The sequence below is a fragment of the Paramormyrops kingsleyae genome, chromosome 18, assembly GCF_048594095.1.
Source record: "Paramormyrops kingsleyae isolate MSU_618 chromosome 18, PKINGS_0.4, whole genome shotgun sequence".
Lineage (NCBI taxonomy): Eukaryota > Metazoa > Chordata > Actinopteri > Osteoglossiformes > Mormyridae > Paramormyrops > Paramormyrops kingsleyae.
Window position 1 is genome coordinate 4,118,440 of NC_132814.1, and position 12,774 is coordinate 4,131,213.

Consider the following 12,774-nt stretch of genomic DNA (forward strand, 5'->3'; position numbering starts at 1 on the left):
TGGTTGTTGTTGTTTTGTTCACTGTGGGAGTGTTTGTTTCGCGTTGCCATCCGCCTCATTCCATACTGGTTTTCGGTTTGTCACTGTGTCCCCTGTTAAACACACCGTTTTGGGAGCGATATAGCCCAAGGTTAACTGAGTTACCGCAGAGCTGCACTCAGCTCCCGCACAGCAGGTGGGCCGTTTGTGGTGTCGTGCAGCCGCTCTCAGCGTGAGTTCGCTGGAGCTGTATTGCTATGGCGACGTGTCACACGGCCTCCCGCTCTGAAACAGGCATCACTCACTCCCAGCCGGGTGAGACTTCCTGCATTCGCGACCCAGCTAATCTTCTCTGTTTGCCTTCACAGGAAGCAGGAACTGCTCAACATCTCTAATGTACCATCGGGAGACTATCCCCCCTCTCCCCCCCGCACCGCCCCCCCCACCATGAAGGTACGCATACCCGGGCCTGCTCAAGTTTGGCTTTATTGAACTATAATAGGTAGAACTAGTTAGTACTTCAAAACTACTTCAAAGGTTGACAAGTGGATTTGGTAATACCTTTCTGCACATCACCAGGGCCAGTTCCCAGGACCCAGACTGAAGGGCAAAGGAGACCCCCCTTTCCATTCAGCAAAATGTAGCAGGAGAGCCCAAAGTTAGGGACATTTTGTTAGAGAACCCAGAATTCCTTGCTACTCCCCTGCACGCCACTGTTGCTCTGAGCCGTTATTTGCGCACTTGTGATGTTTCTTTTAGCTTTTATGAGTCTGACCATTCTTCTCTGAACACTCATTTTCAGCAACAGAACTGCCACTGACAGGATGTTTTTTGTTTATCACAGTGATCTTTGTAAACCCTAGACACTCTAATACAAGAAAGTACCAAGGGGGAGGCTGTTTCTGAGCAAGTCTGGCACCATTAATCATGCCTCATTCAGAATCTCCTAGATCACATCTTAGCCATTATAATGCTTAGCCAAACTACAGCTAAATCTCCCGACTCTGTCTGTGTGCTGTATGTGTTCAGTTGCAGTCACACGAGTCTATGTTTGGAAGAGCTGGATGTTTGAGGTAACTAGTTGGTGTGCTTAAACTACAACCTTGGAAAAAATTAATAGACTGCAGCACAATTTTCAGTTTAACTCATTTCTCAGTTTATGGGTATGCGCCTGTGTAAAATATCCATTTTTTTTTTGCAAACTGCAGCCTGGCTCTTCCCTGTTTCTCAATAATAGGGCTTCTTTCTTGCTTTATGAGACTTCAGTCCTGCTTCTAGGAGCCTGATACAAACTATCCTAGCAGTGCACTTCACACCTGCACTTAATGTTTCCCATTCCGTTTGAAGGTCACATGATGTCATCCTCTGATTCAAGAGAAACTGTTGGATAAGTGGACAGTCTTCTTTGGCGTTACAAAGTTGCTTCCGCCCTTTATCTGGCTGGTGTTTGGTCATTCCCAGTGTCTCCTGCTTTTCCATGTTCTTGTTTACTGTTGTCTTAGAAACCTTGGGCCTGGAAGCAACCTGTCTGTAGTGTAGCCTTCTGCCAGCAGAACCGCAATTATACACGGGTTTAAAAATGCAGATTTCTTCAAAAATATAGAGTGACCTGTTGTTCGATCTGATCTGTCTTGTTCTCTGCAAATGACACCCATGTACCTATGTGTGTATGTGCATGTGTGTATTTATATTCTTGTGGGTGTGGAGGGGGGAGCTGTTCTGACACTGACTGACAGGCGTATAGAATGAGGAAGAGCAAATGTGCACCATTTCGCATGAAATACGTCAGTGTGCAGTGCGGTGCATGGGCTTGGGGGTGGGGGGCTGTAGAATGACGGCGAGCATAAATGCCACTGCCTCTTGCTGACACTGCCCATACCAATTAAAGGCACACTGCAGCTCGCGGAGTGATAAACGTCTGGCATGGAGGATCTCTCTGAGACAGGGGGGACGGAGGGACAGGACCTGAGAGAGGTGTGGCAGTGTATCTGTGTGTGTCTATCTTTCTGTGTGTATGTGTGTGTGTGTGTGTGCGTGGCCGTGTCTGCGAGTATCTGTGTGTCAGTGTGTGTCTGTCTAACTGTGTGTGTGTCTGTGTCTTGGGTAGGTTTAGCTGGCTCATAGGGAGAAAGTGTGCTGTTTGCTGTTTGGGAATGGAGTTTACTTCAGGGAGGTAGAAGGTGGGGGGTAGAGAGGGGTACTGCACATCATTTGGGGGTGTCGGTCGATTTAGGGGAGATTCCCAAAATGTCTGAGGGACTTGTGATGTCTGGTAGTGACATTAAATTGATAGTCAGTGAAATGTTTCTTGTATGCTAACTGGACTGTTTTTGAGTTTGCAGGCATGTGTCTCTTTCACACGAGCGTGTGTTTGCAGGGGATAAAAGTCAGCCTGTCTGAGTCATAGGGAGCCAAAAAACCTGTCATTGTTACAGTCGTGCGTGAAAACTGGAATGGTGTCGCTGCTCTATCTGACAGATCTTTCTAAAAAAACAGTTTCAGCCCTGTAACTTGAATTTGAGTGCAAACCACCAATGAGCTGTAAATCAGGCACTTCTGTGTGTCTATATGTGTGTGGGGGGGCATGTATAACTATTCCCCCCACACGTGCCTCTGAGCGCCCTGTGGGTCTCTGGGCGGCAACAGGGGCCGAGAGGCCGCTTCCCGCAAGGCCACGCTTCACTCACAGGGTGTGAACTTCACTGTGGGAAACGGGGTAGCTCTGCAGAGCCCGCGCTTAATGCCAGGGGCAAGAACAGCGAGCGGTGTGTGAAACGTGTGCATGCATGTGTGATTTACAGTGTATATTTCGCAAATCAGTAGAGATGTGCTAATATGCAGCTATGTAATACCATAATATGTTTATTTAGTTTACTTTGTGCTGATGTTTATTTCGTGACTCAAAAACTTCAGGAGGGTCTCATGAAGGGCCTTATGAAAAATGTGCTACTCCGGCCTGTAAAGAGAGCGCCCCCATGTGGCGGGGCATTAATGGCTCAGAACTGAGAACTGGACTGTAACCCCCTCTCTGTTTTTATCTCCCACTCTTCTGCTTCCCAGTCGGCAGAGTTCTTCAACGGCATGGAGAGGATGGAGGTAGGTGTTTTGTGGCACCTTCTCTCGCAGTCTCAGCCCAGATTGGCATACTTTAAACCAGTGTATCTCAACTCGGTCCTCGAGGAACCCCAGACAGTCCACATTTTTGCTCCATTCCAGCTGGGAGGAAGCATAAATGTGGACTGTCTGGGGTCCCTGCTGATTGGGTTGAGAAACACTGGTTTTAATTAAGAATCAGTGTTGGGCATTCCAGGTCCAGAAGCTACAAATCCAGACCACAAGTTTGTTTCTACTAACCAACTGAGTTCTCTGTGCCTGTGATTCTTTATGCTCAACTGGTTGGTAGAAACAAAAATTTGATCTGGATTTGTAGCTTCTGGAGCTGAACTTCCCAGCACTGTTAAGTACACAGGGAAACACAGGAGAAAGGACAGGGATCAGTATTCCATAGATCATATAGGCAGCAGCATTTTCATGGTGATTTATTGAGATATTTCATCAAGTCTGCTATATGGGGTATTCCAGACCAGTCAGTCAACACTGCAGCATGTGGGGGTCTGTGTACGGAGCATACAGGTACACAGATGAACCACAAACCACTACAAGTTTCACAACTGCACAGTGTGCGCGTGTCACATTAGTTACATACGACCCCAAATCCGATCAGGCACAGGTAAGGAAAGTTGTTTTCTGAAGCTAATATTATTTTGAGGCAAGACAGAGGCTGAAGAATGATCCTTTAATATAACTCTTAGTTTCTTTTTCACTGCCTCTGGGCATTTTCACAACATCTGAGAGCCATGAATATTGTCTAAAAACCGAAAGTGAAAGGGCAAAAGTGTCAGAAAATTTCAGCAGCCCAGAAGTTCCGCAACATTTCGAAACCTCCTGACCTGGTCCATCTTCTGTTGACTTGATGAGCTGGCTGGCTGAGTGGTCCTCATTTTGAGGGTGAACCATCTTCCTGGTTTCTGGTTCTGCTAAACTGATGGGTTCCTGGGCTGGTTGGCCATCTTCCCATCTGCATACTGACTGGTGGAACCCAGTCTAAGTCTCCTGGGTACATCCATTGCTTTATTTATTTAGCCATTCATGTACTGAACTTTTGGTTTATTCATTATTTAATCCATTCCACTGGCATGTAATGTTATTTGTAATTCAAATCTCAGGCTGGTTATTTCTGTCTTATGAAGATTTGGAGTATAGTTAATACGCCTTTATTTACACAAAAATACTCTGAGGGCAGAACAAAAATATGATTGGTTCAGAGACATAAACAATTAGATTGCAGAGGAGGTGGGCCCAAGCAACTAGAGGAGGCGGGACCAAGACATCTGATTGGTTTTATGTTCTGTCCTCAGAACATTTTTGTGTAAGTAAAACTCCCATGAGCTTTTGGGACTCTCATATATTACAGGCTGCGATACTGTGGCCACATCAGTAAAATATGTTTGGCATAGGAAATTGTTTTAAGGAACTGTGGAATTTCATGATGGGGCTCATTGCATGGTAGAACGTGCATGTCTGTTTCTGTGTAGCTATATACCAGACTGCGTGGGTGCATGCTTGCATATATACACTGCGATTGCACACACATTGGTGTATGTTTATGTATATGTCAGCAGGTGTGTGGGTGTGTGTTCGCATGCTAATGGATAGATAAGGTGACGCAGAGCTGCATCTCACTGTCTCACTGTCTCCCCCTGCAGGACAGCCCTGTCATTCACCCCAGCATAGAAGAGGTGAGTCAGCTAAACTCTCCCACGCCCCCACATATCTCTGCCTGCAGTCCTACCAGCTGGTGCACTTACTGCCCACCACGCAAAACAACATTCCTTCACCCTCAAAGCTGACGTCAACCTTTATAAAAGCGTCCATCTATTCTACTCTTACACACGTTGTTATTATATTTACTGAAGCCAATACCATCTAATGAAGGTGACATTATACCTACAGCATGTTACCATTAATTTCTGTGTGTAGATTCCATATGAATCTTTTATATTCTACAATTCCACAAAGATTTTACATTAGACTTTACATTAAGTGTGCTTTCCAGAAGCATTGTCACTTCATTACCAAGTGCACCATTTTTTGCCATTGTTAATAACCATTATTCATCACTCTGATATTTGTTTGTTTATTCACTCATTCATGCTATGTGCAACTCTGCTGCTTCCATCATTACCTAAACTTTAAATGCTCCAACACTGTTTACGTTTACGTTGTGTGTCGATGTTGGCATACCTTGATACCTTCTTTTGCTTCTCTGGTCCTGTCTACTTTTGCACTTTATGCATATATGTAGCAATGCAGTCTTGGGAAACACTGTGTCGCCGAACTGCACGCTGTGTTATAGTATATGGTTGGTATGACTAGTTGACATGGCTTGACTTGATAAATGACATTAGTTACATGCACTGCAATGACTTTAGTGCAGTTTGATGCACTCCCCAGCTCAATGTATGTAGAGATGTATGTTGTCCTTGGTTGATTTAAGCTTCTCTGGGTTTCCTCTCTAAGTGTAAAAGCTCCCCCATTGTCATGTATTGCAGAAGCAGTAGGAAGTTGGATAGATTTTTCTTTAACTCTTCGAAAAACGTTTTTTGACAGAGTTATCATACTCTAACTCTTCCCTGTGTGACCAGGTCCTAGAGAAGGGTGGCCCATACCCCCAGGTCATCCTCCCTCGGTTTGGGGGCTACTGGATCGAGGAGCTGGAGGCCAGTGTCATCTCGCCCACCTCCACCGACAGCATGTTCAGTGAAGAGGATGAGGGCGGGGCTAACACGGGGGGCGGGATTTTCCGGCTGGAGTGCAACAGCAGCGCGAGAGCCTACCGCAAGCATTTCTTGGGAAAGGTGAGATGGTTGGCTGATCTAGCAGGGTAAATTAGCATGCTATATCCAAGACTGGGTTTACCAGAACACAAGACAGAACCCAGAGCAGGTGTGAATGGTAGAATGGTGGATTGGTGATCCCGTCTTTGTGAAGAATCTTCCCCATCGTTCTTGCCCGCAGGAGCACCTGAACTTCTATGGGACAGCCAGCAGTCTGGGTCCATTGGTCCTGTCCCTGAAGCACGAGGAGGCAGAGGAGCAGGAGCATCTGCGCATCATACTCAGGTCTGCACTGCTCCATTCCCTATGCTCGCCTGCGCCATCTAGTGGAAGGACGTAGCATGGAGCACTCACTTACTACATCATGGGCCTCTCTCTGTCTGCCTAGGTCTCGGGTGAAGACGCTTCACGATAAGATCTCTCTAGCAGGACTGTCACGGCTTCCCAGCATCCCAGAAATTGCCAAGGTGTGGAAACAGCCCCTTAAACACAAACACAGGCCTGTCAATGCAATAGGAGCCAATATATACCTACCCACATGTCTGTGCTTGTTGCCTTCAGCTGCTGTGTGACGACATCACGGGTCTGAAGTTCAACCCATTACTGTATCCAAAGGTATGTTACGGTAAAGGAGAAAGGTCACTCTCTAGCCTCCCCCCATGTGCAAACAACAGGAGGCCAAGGTATGGCTTATTGATCGAGTCGTGTGTTGTCTGTAGGGTTCCCAGCTGATAGTGAACTATGATGAACATGATGTTAGCAACACATTCAAGTTTGGAGTCATCTACCAGAGGTTTGGTCAGGTGAGGAAGGGTTGATGGGCCTTCAAAGCAGGGAGAACTTGCAGATGTTTTTGGGAGTGTACGTACATGAGGATGCTCTATTTCCATTGAGAATGGGTGATGATTTGGGAGAAGAGTAGTTTTTCATAAGTATATCCTTGGGGATTAAAAATTATCTATCTATATCTATCTATCTATCTATCTATCTATCTATCTATCTATCTATCTATCTATCTATATCTATCTATCTATCTATCTATCTATCTATCTATCTATCTGTCCGTTTGTCCGTCTGTCCGTTCATGCCCTCTCTTCCCCTCCCCATTCTCTGGTATGCTCCCCTCACATCCCAGGTATCAGAGGAGGAGCTCTTCGCTAACAATGAGGAGACCCCCGCCTTCAGGGACTTCCTGGAGATGTTGGGTGACTGCATCAAGCTGCAGGACTTCAAAGGGTAAGAGAAACCTGCCCCCCCCCCCCGCCTCCAAATATCAGGAGCATCACTAGCATTTTGTGAAGAAGGCAGGGCTAAGTCTTAGCGCCAAGTCTTAAATAGCACACTATTTAAACAAGTTAATGTACATTCATTTGGAACACCCCTAGAAATACCCCTGTTATAAGTAAGATTTCATTTAATATATATATATATACACTCACCTAAAGGATTATTAGGAACACCATACTAATACGGTGTTTGACCCCCTTTCGCCTTCAGAACTGCCTTAATTCTACGTGGCATTGATTCAACAAGGTGCTGAAATGTTGGCCCATATTGATAGGATAGCATCTTGCAGTTGATGGAGATTTGTGGGATGGACATCCAGGGCACAAAGCTCCCGTTCCACCACATCCCAAAGATGCTCTATTGGGTTGAGATCTGGTGACTGTGGGGGCCATTTTAGTACAGTGAACTCATTGTCATGTTCAAGAAACCAATTTGAAATGATTCGAGCTTTGTGACATGGTGCATTATCCTGCTGGAAGTAGCCATCAGAGGATGGGTACATGGTGGTCATAAAGGGATGGACATGGTCAGAAACAATGCTCAGGTAGGCCGTGGCATTTAAACGATGCCCAATTGGCACTAAGGGGCCTAAAGTGTGCCAATGTATATATATATATATATATGGTGTATAGTAGTTTTGTTTATCGTTTATTAACCCTCACCCTTTCCCCTCTCCCCCGTCCTCCTTCCAGTTTCCGGGGTGGTCTGGACGTCTCCCATGGCCAGACGGGCTCACAGTCTGTCTATACAGTTTTCCGGGACATGGAGGTCATGTTCCACATCTCCACCAAGCTACCCTTCACAGAGGGCGACGCCCAGCAGGTAGCCAATAGCAGCTTAGCCTGGCGAGGTCGTGGTGGCGCTTCTTGCCGGCATCACTTCCTCCCTTCTCACTTCCTCTTTCTGGTTCAGCTCGCTCTTCTCTCTGCCGCCCCTCCCCTCAGCTCCAGCGGAAGCGTCACATTGGGAACGACATCGTCGCCGCCGTCTTCCAGGAAGAGGCCACGCCCTTTGTGCCTGACATGATCGCCTCCAACTTCCTGCACGCCTACATCCTGGTGCAGGTGGAGAACCCTGACACAGAGCTCACCACGTACAAGGTAGCCGGCCGCTGAGAGGCAGCAGGGATTCCTGCCAATGCAGCTGTACACTGTCAGAAAAACAGAGTAGCAGTTTGTACCTTTGCTTGTGACTGGGGCTGTACGTTGAATGGTCTGCCAGTTGTACCCCAGCTGTAAGTAAATGTACTTTTTAGTCTAATCTAAGGTACAGAAATTGACTCTGGGGAACATCTCCAAGGTAGAAACAACAGTAATGTACCCCCCATGATACAAAAATGTTCCTCATAGTCTATTTCTGTATCTTAAAAGGTACAAACTACCCTTGAGAGTACAGTCCCAGTGACAAGCAAAGGTACAAATTAGTACTCTTTTTTTCTGACAGTGTACAATCGTGAAACACAGTCACTATGCTTTGCCTTGATTCTGGTGTGTATTTTGTAGTTTGAGCATAGATATTTTGTCACAAGATAAAACAGAGCCTATGAGACCCAATTTTGGTATAACCTGCACTTACAGTGTTTCTGGGGCAGTATTATTATACATATACTGTATACACAGTGTATGGTGTGATTCTGTTGAATGCAATAAATGTATGTTACAGAATGCAGTGGCTTGGAGCCCAAGACAAATTTCCCCTTGGAGACAATAAAGTATACCTAACCTAACCTAACCTAACCTAACCTAACCTCACCTAACCTAACCTAACCTAACCTCACCTAACCATACCTAACCTAACCTCACCTAACCTAACCTCACCTAACCTAACCTAACCTCACCTAACCATACCTAACCTAACCTCACCTAACCTAACCTAACCTCACCTAACCTAACCTAACCTCACCTCACCTCACCTAACCTAACCTAACCTAACCATACCTAACCTAACCTAACCATACCTAACCTAACCCTAACCTAACCTAACCTAACCATACCTAACCTAACCTAACCCTAACCTAACCTAACCTAACCTTGCCTTACCTATGCTCACTGATTCACTTGAGTTTCCCTGACAGGTGTCTGTCACCGCACGGGAAGATGTGCCTACCTTTGGGCCACCCCTTCCCAACCCCCCCATCTTCAAGAAGGTAAAGTGGGGTTGGGGGGGCAGTTTGAGTTCTACATCTGGATGCACATCCTGACACATGTTCACCAACCGTCCGCATGCAGTGAGGTAAACACTCCTAGGGGTTGCTAAAACATCTGACCCCCCCCCCCCCCCCCAGGGCCCAGAGTTTCGGGAGTTCCTACTGACCAAGCTGATCAATGCAGAGCTCGCCTGCTACAAGTCAGACCGCTTTGCCAAGCTGGAGGTGAGAGGACAACCTGGGGATGAGTCATGTGGAAACACCACACAGGAAGTAGGAGATGATAGATAGATAGATAGATAGATAGATAGATAGATAGATAGATAGATAGATAGATAGAAATGAAAATGATGTGGAAAATAAACCTTACTGTGAATGTGTGCCTGTCTGCGTGTCTGTCTGCGTGCCTGTCTTTCCGCGCTGCTGCGACAGGGCCGGACCAGGGCGGCCTTGCTGGACCACCTTATCGAAGATTTGCACCGACAGACCCAGGCCATGCAGGGTTTGGGGGGGGGATGTGACGATGACAAGCTGGAGAACGGGGGCCATGGGGGGCTGCTGGAGACCTTCAAGGTGCCGTCCCATGCCAGTGTTGCTTCCGCTGTCAGTGTCGCGGTACAGCGTGTGTCACATGACCCATCCCTCCTCCCCCCAGCGAGCAATGCGGGTCCGAAGCCACTCCATGGAAACGATGGCGGGCCAGCACCGGCACCGGGGCCAAGGGGGAGGCGGCGGGGTCCCCCCCAGCCTGAGTAGTGGGATTCTGCCCCAGAACAGCAGCGATTCCAGTAAAAGTACCTTCTCGGTAAGGGGGGGTGGGGTGTCTGTGTCCTCAAATATGCAATAAAAGAAAGAAAGAACAAGAAAATCTAAGAGAAAATAGTTTTTGAAATGTGAAACATGGTAAAATATAAAACAATTGTCTTTTTTTCCACCTTACCCCCTCCCTCCAATTCCCCTTCTCTCCCATCCTCTTTGCCTTCCCAGCCCCCAGGGGCAGTAGCGAAGTCTCCACTGAAAAGCCCAGTGAAGCGACGGTCAGGTTTTTTCCCTCGGCTGCATAGCAACACAGACAGGTCGGACAGGTATTCATGCATGTAAGCCAATCACACACCAGCAATTGTACAGGTCAGCCAATCACACAGCGGCAATTGTACAGGTCAGCTAGTCACACACAAATACTCATACATAGAAGTTAATCAGACAGTAGTACTTGAATCAGTTAGCCAATCATACATAAATACTCAAACTGGCAAGCAAATCATATACAGGCATTTAAAAAATTAAGCCAATCACAAATTGTTTCTCATATGGATAAGCCAATTACACTCTGACATGTCAGCCATTCTCATAGCCCATGCTACAGTCACCCAGTTTTACACTCGTTTGTGCCTAGACACACCCATGCTCTCACACAAACACCACTCTTGGACTCCTGTGGAGAAGTTCACCTCAGCTGATACATCAGAGGTATAACTATAACAATGGCTTTTGCTCTGAAGACTGTTTTCAATGCTGTGTCTGCAGTGACGTAAAGATATCAGATGGCAGCCATGTTTCCCAGGAGGTGAGGTCAGAAACACTGTCAAACCCCAGCTCCCCGGAGATCAACCCCATTAAAGAGAAGTGAGTCGCAAAGCATGATGGGAATGGGGGGTTTGTTAGGCAGATCCAATAGGGCTTGAAAGTGGGATGGTCAAGGGGTCTGACAGTGCCTATGTCCAAAGGCAGTGGACCAAGCAGAAAGAGAGCAGCGGCACTGGACGGCCTGACATCTCCCGCTCCTCCTCCAGCACCAGTAGCTTCAGCAGTGCTGCTGGTGAAGGGGAGATTCTGGATGAGCTGGACCCAGTGAGTGCGACTGGCTTTCATACATTGACCCAGCACTAGAGACAACATAATGCCTAAGTTGGTCATTATCTTGGTTCAGTTCCCACCAAGTTAGAGCAACTAATATACAAACAGAAACCAGGGGTTGAATCAACAACCTTGTTCTCTCTCAGTCCAGCTGATTGCTACTACTTACCTGATATTACTGAGTCACTAGTAGGAGTGCTCTGTAGATGGGATTTGCAGTTACATACTGGTGCTGGTCTATATCTGCTCCTCCCCCCACGCCATCTTATAATATTCCAGGCTTCTATAGGACACCCACCAGTGTACAGCCCCTCCCTCAGTGTGGATATGCAGAGCCCGGGGACCCCAGTCATCCGGTGTCGTAGTCCCACAGGTATGCCCCCACCCCCCCCCCCCCAGCCATAAACACTGTCTTCTATCAGGAAACTGGTTTCCTTACAGGTCAAACTTAGCATCCATCACCACCACACATCTTGCACAAATGCTGTTTCCCTATGGTGGTGTTTTGTAACTTTTTTTTCCATCCCATTTGTTTTTTTAAATCTCACGCGGGGAAGACGCAAAGGGAAAAACATCTCCAAGGTCCAACCTGAAGTTCCGTTTCGACAAGCTGACCCACTCGGCCGCAGTAAGTTGCATACTGTCAGCCCCTTCAAAATGGCCCTTACTTGGTTTATTTCAGTTGCGCCAGCCAAGAAACAAGTAGACTTGGGCAGCTCAGTACGAGAGTGTCAAGGGAAATGAATGATATTCTTTAATGAAAGCCATCTTGTTTACTTACATTAATTTAAAAGCCACCTTAATCACCATGTAATTGCAAAAACATATTCTAGTTTTTAGTCCCTTTTAATGCAGCATTTTCTGGAGCCTCACTGCATCCTCTAACGAATCTAATTAACTGAACAAAGGAAGCCTAATTAACATTCTTATGATTATAAATCCATGGTGCTTTGGGGCTAGGCTTTCTGGTGTAAAAATATGACTCATTATGCATTTGGATACTTCTTCGAATTAATTGGCTACTGAATTGGCCCAGTTCTGATCTTCAGTGAATTCTGGCACATTTTTGCATTCTTCATGCTGAGTACAGAGCGCCACCTACTGGTGAAATAAGAACCATGTCTTACACGCATTTACAGTCACTTCGTAGCTGCTTGTGTTCAAAGTGGCTCAGGGAGTCAGGATGCTCAGGGTATGATGCTGGATGTCTTATCAGAGCCAATTATATTAAATACCTTGCTCAAGGGTACAACAGCTGGGCCTTCCAAGAACATGAAACTGCAAAATTTGGGTAATATTTGACTCTTTAATCTCTACGTAAACTGCTACAGTTTAAATCTAAATTAGATATTAACTTTTTACTTATAAAGAGGGTCATAGAGCTAAAGATGTAATTGTCACAGTCACATTATTCAACAAAATTTGTACAAAATGAACACACAAAATTAATTCATGCTTAAATATTCAGATGATTGGATCATACTTTCCTTACTGACCGACCAAGATTATCCAGATGGAAAACCAACAAACTGGACAGGTTACTGGAGTGTTTTGATCAGAATGCACAAACAAAACAGAAGAAATTATTTTTGGTATTCCATTTTTATC

General features: G+C 46.1%; 1 protein-coding gene across 9 annotated transcripts in view; it reads left to right on the top strand.

Moving 5' to 3' along the window:
- The window catches only part of LOC111842707 (rap1 GTPase-activating protein 2-like), a 45,636-nt gene that overhangs the window by 28,126 nt on the left and 4,736 nt on the right, over positions 1 to 12,774 (top strand). For 5 of the 9 annotated variants that reach the window (XM_072701787.1, XM_072701780.1, XM_072701779.1 and 2 more), the window contains 20 exons: positions 348 to 432; positions 3,040 to 3,075; positions 4,746 to 4,778; positions 5,685 to 5,897; positions 6,058 to 6,161; positions 6,265 to 6,343; positions 6,438 to 6,491; positions 6,596 to 6,679; positions 7,012 to 7,112; positions 7,856 to 7,985; positions 8,108 to 8,263; positions 9,238 to 9,309; positions 9,448 to 9,534; positions 9,742 to 9,882; positions 9,965 to 10,114; positions 10,297 to 10,406; positions 10,837 to 10,935; positions 11,037 to 11,160; positions 11,446 to 11,539; positions 11,724 to 11,794. In XM_072701787.1, coding sequence (XP_072557888.1) covers positions 348 to 432; positions 3,040 to 3,075; positions 4,746 to 4,778; positions 5,685 to 5,897; positions 6,058 to 6,161; positions 6,265 to 6,343; positions 6,438 to 6,491; positions 6,596 to 6,679; positions 7,012 to 7,112; positions 7,856 to 7,985; positions 8,108 to 8,263; positions 9,238 to 9,309; positions 9,448 to 9,534; positions 9,742 to 9,882; positions 9,965 to 10,114; positions 10,297 to 10,406; positions 10,837 to 10,935; positions 11,037 to 11,160; positions 11,446 to 11,539; positions 11,724 to 11,794 — 2,023 coding nt within the window. Of the gene's footprint in view, positions 1 to 347; positions 433 to 1,344; positions 1,954 to 3,039; positions 3,076 to 4,745; positions 4,779 to 5,684; positions 5,898 to 6,057; positions 6,162 to 6,264; positions 6,344 to 6,437; positions 6,492 to 6,595; positions 6,680 to 7,011; positions 7,113 to 7,855; positions 7,986 to 8,107; positions 8,264 to 9,237; positions 9,310 to 9,447; positions 9,535 to 9,741; positions 9,883 to 9,964; positions 10,115 to 10,296; positions 10,407 to 10,836; positions 10,936 to 11,036; positions 11,161 to 11,445; positions 11,540 to 11,723; positions 11,795 to 12,774 lie in introns of those variants that run through there. The other 4 variants (XM_072701784.1, XM_072701783.1, XM_072701781.1 and 1 more) reach the window with 3 other exon arrangements.